Below are 10,925 nucleotides of genomic sequence, written 5' to 3'. Positions count from 1 at the left end.
CGGTTGTGGCAGTCATTGGGGCACCGCAGCTCCCCGCAGTCCTCCCCAATGAATCCCTCATCACACACGCACTGCCCATTGACGCAGCGCCCACGGTGGTGGCAGTCGCTGGGGCACCGCAGCTCCCCGCAGTCCTCCCCCAGGTACCCCTCGTGGCACACGCAGCGCCCATCCACGCAGCGCCCGCGGTTATTGCAGTCCTTCGGGCACCTCTTCTGGCTGCAGTCATCCCCCATGAAGCCCTCGTGGCACACGCACAGCCCGTTCTCGCAGCGCCCGTTGCCATTGCAGTTGTTGGGGCAGGTCAGCTCACCACAGTCCTCTCCAGTGTAGCCCTCCTCGCAGAAGCAAGTCCCATTGATGCAGCGCCCACGGTCGAAGCAGTCGTTGGGGCAGATCAGCTCGCCACAGTCCTCCCCCGTGTAGCCCTCATCGCAAACGCACTCATTGTCCACACAACGCCCACGGTTGTGACAGTTGTTGGGGCACAGGGGCTCACTGCAGTCGTCACCGGTGAAACCCTCATGGCACACACAGCGTCCACCCACACAGCGCCCATGGATGCTGCACCTGTGAGGGCACAGTTCCTCGCCGCAGTCCGGGCCCGTGTAGCCCTCGAAGCAGATGCACACCCCATCCACACACTTGCCTTGGTCGTTGCAGTCAGACGGGCAGGCAGCCTGGCTGCAGTCCTCTCCGGTGAAGCCTTCCTCGCAGATGCATTTGCCCTGCACGCAGAGGCCGCGGTTGAGGCAGTTGCGTGGGCAGGCTGGTTCGGAGCAGTTGGGGCCTTTCCAGCCTGGCTCGCACACGCAGCCGCAGATCTCAGTGCTGTAGTTGCCGTGCCCACTGCAATAGGGGGCCGTGTCCAGGCGACCTGCACCAATGAGTCAGGAAACCCTTAGCTTGGGGGTGTCATGCCAGCGTGGCACACAGGGAACTGAAAGGAGTCTGGTTTTCCCAGCTCCCTATGGGCCATGATTTACAGAATCACCTGCATTTTTTGAATGAAACACTTCCTTTCTCTCCTGAAACTTAGCAGGAATGCTTTAATTCATGCTACTGCCAGGGTGCGAAGGAGCGCCCCTGCAACTGCTTGGTAAAATGAGCATGTTGGATTCCTCTGCTCTTCTCAAAATCCCTCTTCCACTGACTAAGCAGCTTTCCTGACTGCTTCATTAGGGCACGCACCATGAAGCATCATTCACCAGTTCATCCAGAACACAAAAAGCCAGGCAGCACGCTGTATCGCCAACAGTGAGACCAGCTCTGTGCTCAGAGAGGACCTAACTACTGACCAACCTGTGTTTTCTCTATCTTATGACCAACCTCTTACTCCAGTTTAGAAAGCAGCAGGAGGGATACTTTCTTTTTCCCTCTTAAATCATTTGTTCTCACTAGTTCTAATCTATTGCCTACGTCCCGCTGTATTTTTATTGGTCTCTATTAAAGAAAACTTGGATGTTAAAACAGCTACATTGGCAGCCTGCTCAAAGGGACAACATGTGGAGCCAAAACCTTGGGCTGTGCGAGTTTTAATCTCAACTCCGACACTGTCACCTCGTCCAAGTGCCATACTTGCTCAATGCCACAGCTACAAGGCCCAGACAAACATCTGACCCACAGATCCATAAAACTAGAACTGTGAATGAACCAAGCTGGCAAACACATTGATTACATTTCAGATTTAACAGGTTGACTTTTACTCTTTCTTGAAACAGATTCGAGTATCTACTCTAAACAAGATCTGTTGCCAGCACGAGAATTTCCCCGCGTGGTTCCCCAGCCTGCCTTACCTTCTGCTGTCTGGGAATTAGGACAGCATCCAGCCCCGCTGGCACACTGCTCCCGCAGGGAGGATACCAGCCCCTCCAGCTCCTCCAGTCTGCTCAGCAGGTCCTTGATGTCTGGGGCAGCCGCACAGCCACAGGCCCGGCGGGGAATGTTGATGCGATGCGTGAAGACGATCTGGTTCCCTTCATTCACCGTATGCTCCTCGTAATTCTTGACAGGCTCAATTTCTGCCTTCAGGTCTGCGTCCCCGCTTGCTGTGTCCAGATCCACGGAGCAAAGGGAGCCAACAGGCAACTTGATGTTGTAGACATGGTTAAAAACCACAGGCTGGTTTTCCTCTGGTAAGGTCACATTGAGCCCAGTCTCCCGCTTCTGCCGGATGATTCGCTTGATGAGCCCACCGCTGGCATGCTGGTACAGCAAACCTAAGATGGCACAGGCCAAAACCTGAGAAGGGAGTCCCATTGTGGCGTTCAGTTCCTTTTCAAAGCTGATGGAGTCTTATATTTGCTTGGCCTTTTTAGTCTGGAGGAGAAATTTGAGAGCCAGTTCAAACTAAGTTGAGTTGAGTTTCCTTTCTTGGCACGCTTGTTCCCTGAAACAAGAAGGAACAGTGTTAAGGGATGAACTGCAGCTTCCCCACCAGCTTTACCCAACAGCAGGGCTGGGACAGTCACTCACATCCTCAAGTAAGCTAAAGCTGAAAGTCTCATTTCCTTCATTCGTTATCCCACTGCTTGAATGCTGGATCACTGCTACTAGAAGATGGATCACATGAAAAACTCATGACGTTGTCAAAAGGCCTATTGGCATTAATAAACCCATTGTAGCCCTTTTGCACCTGCTTTAATTTATTTCAGCTTCTAGGGAATCTGAGCTGTGGGGCTTGTAGCCCAATAGTAGATGTTACTATTTTGATAATTTTTCTACAGAGAAACAGAGTGCTCTGAAGAACACTGCAGATGAGGATCCTGGAGTCAGTGCCTGTATCCTATTGCCATTTTAGCACAAAAGTAATGAGACACAAAAGATTATCCAAGATGAGGATCCAAGAAGGAAGACAGACTGTAAGAAATATCAGTAGAAATACAGGAAATCTGTTGAACTATAGTGTACTATAGCAAACTTCAAAGGGTAGGAGAGCAGGCAGGTGAGTAAGAGAGAAAACAGGTGGGCAGGATAAAAGAAAACATGCACATAACCAAACTGGGGATGGAGGAGAGGGAGAAGGAAGAAAAGGAAATGAAATCCTTTGAAGTTCTTCAAGAGAAAGAGGAAGCTTTTTACTAATGGAGGTGTAAAACAAAGTCTTCTTAGCAACAAATAAGCCTTTTCATTAGGCAACATTTCACGGTGTCTTATCTTTCATCAGATATAATATGATACCTTGCTTATGGTTGAAAGCACCTGGCTGGCCTATACTAACTCTTCCCGAAACTCACTCTATTCAGGTTGCCTCAACATTTCCTCTTCCTTCTCACTCCAAACCCTTTCTTTTCAAATGCCACAAGCCATGGGATATGAAAGACTTTTGTTGACTTCATGCAGAATCGGCCTGTTACCTTCTACAGTAAGAACCTACAGCAGCTAATGGATGGACTAAACAAAGCACACCTATTAAATGTCACCTCAATGTTAGTTTTTCTTTCTACTCATTTAAGTAGTTAGATTGGTGACTGGACTTTCCCAATTGTAAGTTCCTTTCTTTGTGCCAATAATGGAGGAAACAGCAGTTTATCCTCTGAACACCGCAATTTTGATGATAACTCATTTGTTAAATGGGAGACTAGCTTCTTCCACTGCTCTGCCTCCCATAAAATGTATGGGATTGCTTTCCCATACTATCCCAGCTGTTTTGTGAAAAATAACAGTCATACATCACACACTTCACTGAAGTAATTTTTGTGTAGACAATGTTGAGCTCACAAAGAGTGAACTTCGCCCCTTTTTATTGGGGAATAAATCAGAAGTAAACACACAGCAGTGGAGGCTTTTATCTTGTGGAAAAGCATTCAGCTTGAAGCCATTTCTAACGCTTATCCTATTTGTTCGGATATATCTACAACCTCTGTCTGCACCAGAAGAGATCATAATATAGTTAATAAAGAGTAAGAGGGAAACATGGTCCAGGGCTCATTTGTGACTCAATCTCTAAGGACTGCAGCTCACTAAATACATTCAGGACAATATTTGAAGCGGTATTTAACCTTCAAGCACACCCACTTGGAGTTTGCAAACTACTTTCCATGCATTGAGATGCCATGTGCTGTAACTTTTTGCCCTAAGACAAGTTTACATATTTGAAATGGGTGCCCAGGCCTCAAGTAGTTATTTAAGGGGCAGGTTGCTTGAAAGGGCAGGTTGCTTGAAAGATGCATCACCTAGCAGAACAAACTAGAGGAAATTTCTGTGAAAGGTCATCATCAGTTTCCTTACAGCTTTTTAATTCCCAGCCTAGAGGAACATGAGTCTTGTCCAAACCTAGCAAGTTGATAGTAGTTTTTCTGCTGACTGCTATGAGCTTACAGATTATTTTATGATTCAGAACTATGGTTCTGAATATGCCTGGAAAATGAAAGCCCTGCCAATGACAAAAGCTAGACACTTATTTTACTGTGGATGAAAGCCACATTAACACTATCATTTTTACTGGGTATTCACTGCATTAGATTCAGCCAAATATCTCAGCCTACTGATGATACTGGGAGATGTAATATATCTTGTCTGACACCCTTTTGAAGTTTATGAAGGGTGGTCTGGAAGAAGCATTCCACAGTGTCTGATCTACGACCTTTGTGTTTTGAAACTGAGTGCCATGTCTGAGCTAATCTGGATCAGGTGTTTCTCATCTGATCTGCCAAGGACCCAGCACGATAAACTGAGCTCCACTGATAGATCTGAGACCCAAAAAACAAGACACCTTCATGCAATTATTTATGCGTTAGCCGTATTTTTGGCTGGAAGAACAAAGACGACATCCTTCCATTCAGAATCCTTCAAACATGTCTACACAACAGCTCAGGCCACGAGGGACCACCCAGGAAGGCTCTTCTAAAGAAAAATAGAAGCCAAAGCCATTGCCAGGCTCAGTTGTTTCTTCCATTTTTCCCCATCTTCTTCCTTTCAAAATGGTTTACACGGATTGTATTTAGAAGCTGCAGACATACTACCTCTTGGAGACATCCTTTCCTTTGCAAATATCAGCTGCTGGATTATTTACAGGCACCCAAGAGTCTTGGAGCAAGAGTCTGCAAAAGAAGATGACTTCACAACATGAACTATGAACTGTGCCCCTTTGTGTCTTCCTACCATCTTGACTACAACACAACCGCTTCAAAAATCTCAGCAACGATTTCGTGGCTGGTCTGCAAAACCTTCTGCTTGTCATGAGAAAGAATATATCCTACAAACTCGTGTTGTCTCACCTGCCCTTGATAGTGGCTCAGCCACCAGAACAGTAGCAATGAAGGAAGTTTGGAATCTCGGCAAGGAGAGCTGGATTTTAGTGATAACATAAGATACCATTTGGTCTGGATGTTTTCATAGTCTGTGTTACTGTCTGTGCATCACCTCTTTATGTCTAACCTTAAGGATCATAGCCAAGAGAATTATAACGTGGACATGACCTGGGCTCTAGTTCTCAATGCAACAAGAGCAGCAGTATTTCCAGGACAGCTGTGAGACAGGAGCACTGTGCAGAGCCAGCATCTTGCTCTGGTAGTGACTGTAGAAATACCCATCACTTCAAGTCAAAAGAGAATTAAGACAATGGACATTTTTTCACCCCAGCCACATGCAAAACTTGCCATCTCCTCCCCATCCTTTTATCTTGGTTGGCTCAAAGGATGATGTTCATATTCAGAATTTCTTTGACTTGCTTAAGAAATATAGAGGCTAAAAATTAAGAAGTTAATCACGGCATCTGTACAATACCAGCTGACCCAGAAAGTATGAGGGAAAAAACTCCTGTACAAATCATAAATGTAAATGCTAGATATCACTTAAAGAGGGAAAAAAAGAAATAAAGAAAGAAAAGAACTACTCCTAGAAAAACACTCCTTAAAATCATAATCACTAGCAAGTAATACTGTGAATAACATGTGGAGGAAAGTGGACAATACAAAGAAAAGGAACAGTTTTCATTTCCACTACAAACCCTTTCATCTGAGCATCTGAAAGTACAACATACTCTAGCTGTCAAAGACAAGAAAATGTTAGGGTTATTTTTTGATTTCGATATCTTCTCTCCCCCACTGACATCACAACTTTGTCAGGACCTTTCAATTTAATTAGAAATTTGTTTCTTAATAGGAAAACGTCAGTCAATCTTGAAAAGAAGCACAGGGAATCCTGACTCCTGGGGAACACTCAGCAAAGGTGGTGTATGAATATTTTCCTTCCCCAGAGACAGATTTGCTGGAAACCAGCAGGTGTGAGAAGCTGAATTAATTTTTGCCTAGTTTATAGTTCTAATGTACCACTTTGGTCTCTCTTGCAAACTCAGGAATGGTAGAGCTGTGAGATTGTTAGTGGGCACATGGAGTGATAAAGATGCAAATGAGAACCTGGTGTGATTTTAATCAAAACAGATTGCAGCTGCGAAGGGAGAGGTGTTAAAAAATGTCTCAGCTGTCCTACTGAAAGGAGGCAGAAGGCTGATTAGCCTTGCTCAGGCACCCTGTACATGCCACGACTGGGAAATGAAACATAAAGAAGGCAGAAGGAAAAAAAAGAGAGGAAAAAAAGAATACAACTCCTCTGCCAACAAATACTTCTAGCATCACAGCAGGAGATAAAATAATGACAACATATATTGGATTCCAGCACACCTTGCTAACATTTGGACAGAAATAGCAATGGGATGGATTCTGACAGAGGGGAAGACCTCAGCTGGGAAAGAGCCATGGCCCTCTGTAGAAAACAGAGAAGGATGTACTTCAGGGTTTGTTAATTGCTAACCTCAAAACAGCCTTCTGTGATTTGTTAATGGAAGAAACTTCATATCCCAAGAATTTCCACCCAGGTGGGATCCTGCCATCTGTTCCCTGAAGAACAAGCATCCAGCAGTGCCACTGTGTGAGCACTGGCATCATGATAACACTGTGCTCTTCTCCTTATCCACTGCCGTGCAGACAGGAAATTTGATCAGACCTGGGATGCTCCTTGTGTGCTGACACGGGGAATCTGTGCATTCTCTACAGGGAAGAAAAGCAGTGCTTTTACAGAGGATTAATAAATGGAAGCTGACTGCCAGAGTGCTTTTTTTATAAGGAAGGTTTTCAGAAGGTGCAACCTTTTGAAGAAAAAGTGCTAATAACACAGCTTTGCCAAGAGCATGTGACTCTGGAGGCTCCAGGAGTCTCCTCGAACAGATGGATTAAGTCTGAAGTAAACTGAAGTGTTCTTAAAGAAAGAGGCTGGTGAGGGCTGCAAGTTTTGACACAGCAGGCCAAAGCACGAACAGCTCTGACTTTGCCTTTCACTGCTGTTTCCATGCATTGATGGCTATAGGAAATCATTTTCTTTCCATTCCCAATTTTACTAGGGCAGAGGAATCAGCAGGGATATTCACTTTAGGTCAGACTACTTCATATCACATCTGAGAGCTGAAGTTTGCAATAGTTCTAGCAGCAATTAATCTTTCCAGTAGTAACAGCCAAAGCCAAATAATTACTTTCATTTTTTTCCTTTTTTTTTTTTTTTTTCCCTTTTTTTTCTTTTTTGCATTGCATTCAATCCAAGGAGCAGATTTTTAAGGCAGCCAAATCTGGAGTAACTCAGAAAATCCACTGTTTTCTCTGAGGATTATACAGACAGTGTGTGCAGGGAGAATTTGCAGTTGTTTGAGCAGCAACCAGACACCACAGATACGAATAGGACTTCAGGATGTGAAGCTCCAAAGGGAAATACTCATAATTCAGAAATTTTCTTCAAAGTCTTAAATCAGCTGCATAAACAGAGGAAGGGATCAGGGAAGAAAGAAAGAAGCCAATTCCCTTATTCTCAAACGCTCTGTCAGATAAATTGCAACCCATCCAGTCTCCAGGTTTCATGGTGGATGTTCAGTAACAGTGAAGAGAGGGAGAAAATATTCTCTGGACATCAGGATGGAGAAAGAGGTTGAAAGGAAACAAGTTTCAAAAGTTTTAAAATATACATAGAGAAGCAGAGCATCTAAACATACACAGGTACTTACAGAATCATAGAGTCATAGAACCCAAGAATGGCTTAGATTGCAAAGGACTTTAAAGAGCATTGAGCTCCAGCCCCCAAATGTGGACTTTCTACTATAGAAATGATTCAGTAATGCTGAATAATTTCAGAACGAGGGCCCCATCGTATCCAAGTGTGCTGTGGGGTGGCAGAAAACGTTCCAAAAGGTTTAGCAATTGGAGTGGACACATGAAACCTCATTCCTCCACCTTAAGTATGGAAAACTGAGACACAAAGAGGCTGGCACTGGGCCACCTGGGCTCCTTAAAGCCCTGCGTTTAGGACTAAGCATTTTAACCAGGGCAAGACCCACGGAGCTGAAAACAGGATCCAATTTTGCAGAATCCCATCATGGCAGTTCAAACATCAGCACCTCCCAGAAGGCATTCAGCACCTCCCAGCCCTGATCCTAGTACCACACTTTCTTTTTCTCTTTTTCTGCCTTTAGGACTTCCACCCTTTTTAGCTGAGAACACACTGGCAGTTTGTGCTTGATGTGGTTGAGCTTCCACAACTCAGCTTAAATACATCCTGCAGCCATCTGGGTCTCATTTGGAGCTGGCATCGTGCATTCACGAGGAACCCCATTCTCAGGGCTAAGAACACAAACATGGGCATGCAGAGGTAGGAACCTATTTTCACAATTAATTCAGCACTAATTTCTGAGCTCTCATAGATTACAGTTGTCACATGAAGCCATTATACGTTCTGAGAGCCTCATCACACCTCTGTACTTACTAGTATAACAGATTTTAAACTACCACAAATGAATCCTTCACAAAGTCCTGGGGTTCATCTGAATTGCAGTCAGATGTATACCTCAGTCTATTTCAAAGAGAAGCAATACAAATGGATACACAGCTGTTTTTTGCCCCATCCAGTCCCTGAGGTCCCACATTAATCACCATTCAGCTAAGCCTGAACTCCTCACTCCAGTTAATTTTTCATCAGCTCTTAGGTTACATTTCTACTTTTGGGAAGCTGTGCAGTTTCTGGTTCATGGATCCTACTGTACGTCAACTTTAAATAAAACCATTTGGATCCCTTTTAGCCTCCTCCCATTCTACCTTGGCTGAAAAGCAGCACATAGACAGGACTTCGCCAAGGCTGTTTTAGAAGGAATTTTAATTAATTGCTTTGTGTACAATTTAGAATTTAGCAAAGGCTCATATTTCAAAGGCATCAGCATGACAGTGCCACAAAGAGGGAGGAAAAATAACCCACTGAAGCCAACATCCATAAAAAATGTGAAAGAGCTACGGTAAATTCTGAATGATAAGCATAAAGGGAGCCCCATGAGAGCCTAAACCTTCAGTTGTACAGTGACTTTTGAGTCAAATTAGCATGATTATTCCATTATAAACTACTTGGTTACAACAGTTCTGTATTCTTAGCCATGGAAAATCTCCCTAGGTCTGTCCTCGTTCAGGATCTCAGAGAGAGAACAGACATTTCTGAGCTAAGCTAAACAACGAGGTTGGCTGATTTTCAAAGCAGAGCAGAAGTTCAGAGGTTGTCTACTTCTAGTATCAGTAACACCTTTGATCAGTTCGGTGTTAGCGAGCAAACCTAGTGAATTAAATGAGAAATGAAGTCAGCTGGCAGAGATACAGCTGGGGGAAAATAGCTGCTGAAAACATGCAATAATTAAATAGAAGTGAAAAACAGATTATACGACGCGGTGCCTGCAATAACAGGATATTGAGCTCAACGACCAAGAGGTGCCTTCCAGTTTCATAGTCCTAAAGACTTTTTGATTATTGTTTCTTAAGAATTACCTGGCTGGTGATGGGAAAAGCAAAGAAATTCAAAGTGAATATACTGCTTTTGCTGTTCCACCAAGAGCAAAGGATGAGGAACTCAGAGGACAGGCAGGTATGGGGAACAGCAGCGCTGAGACATGCGAGATTGTTGCTAATTTCTTGTTTCATCAAGTCAATTAACATTCTGATTTCTAATAAGTTTATAGGAGATTTCCATCCTAAACAAGGTGTAAATAACTGAAATTAAATAACTAAGTAACTTAATTCCTTCGATATCTCTGATTTCTACAAGAGTGATACTACATCCTACTATGTTGAAGACTTTCTCTCAGTTTTTTTTTGCCTAAATTCTGTGATGCTTGTACCAGATTGTCTCTTATTGTATTTAAATAGTGTATCTACTTCTGTTAGAGGAAGCCAAATGTGTAAAGCAATAGCAGCCAAGTGGCTACAGTTCTTAATAGGAGATTTGATAACAATCGCCTTCTGAATAGGCCACAGATAGACAGCAGATAAGATTGGTGGTGGAAAGGGCAAATGAGATGTCTTCTGGATTTTATGCATTCTGGCTAGATCAGGGCTGCTCTGAGACAGCTACCATGTTGTTTAGGGCTGCTGGATATAAGATACTCCTGTTAAGGCCAAACTGATGTAATTATTTATTGAATACACTCAGGGCTTCTGTTGGAACCATTCCAGAGGCCAGGCACAATTGGAGGACATTAAATAACAGACCTGTGTTTACAATTATTAAAAGAAGGTTAGCCCCATATCAGTGACCTGTGTTACCAAAGGACGTTTATGTTGTGTGTTCTCCACATCCCGGAACAAGGAGAAACAGCTCCCAGGCACAGCTACATTAGCTGAATATTAGCTGCAACATGGAAATGCTCCATCTCAAAACAGGGGAATGCATGGAAGGTGGGGGCAATTGCAGCAATGCCCCCCAACCCCAATTGGGACTGCCAGCACTGCATGGAGCAGAAGATGAACCTTCCTCCCCTCCCACACTGCTTGCTGCCCTGGCACAGCTCCTGCAGGATGCACATGGGGTCACTTCCCTGAGTGCTGCCTTCTGTAGGTAACTCTAAAGCCATAAATTCTTCCTGTCATGCTGAAAATACTCTGCTATTCCTTCAAGAAATGTAAAAAAAA

General features: G+C 44.1%; 1 protein-coding gene across 4 annotated transcripts in view; it reads right to left on the bottom strand.

Annotated features, from left to right (window-relative positions):
- Positions 1–10,925, bottom strand: part of TNC (tenascin C) — a 65,701-nt gene that overhangs the window by 38,960 nt on the left and 15,816 nt on the right. For all 4 annotated transcript variants that reach the window (XM_042878870.1, XM_042878866.1, XM_042878867.1 and 1 more), the window contains exons 2-3: positions 1,797–2,389; positions 1–877 (exon numbers count right to left, since the gene is read on the bottom strand). The exon at positions 1–877 is cut by the window's left edge and continues 308 nt beyond it. In XM_042878870.1, the coding sequence (XP_042734804.1) occupies positions 1–877; positions 1,797–2,259 (1,340 nt within the window). In that variant the 5' untranslated portion in view covers positions 2,260–2,389. The remainder of the gene's footprint in view (positions 878–1,796; positions 2,390–10,925) is intronic.

The sequence above is a fragment of the Lagopus leucura genome, unplaced genomic scaffold (genome assembly GCF_019238085.1).
Source record: "Lagopus leucura isolate 7727_CA_CO unplaced genomic scaffold, USGS_WTPT01 Super-Scaffold_100022, whole genome shotgun sequence".
In the NCBI taxonomy this organism is placed as follows: Eukaryota; Metazoa; Chordata; class Aves; order Galliformes; family Phasianidae; genus Lagopus; species Lagopus leucura.
Note: the sequence above shows the minus strand (reverse complement) of the source record. Positions and strands in the feature narration are given on the sequence as shown.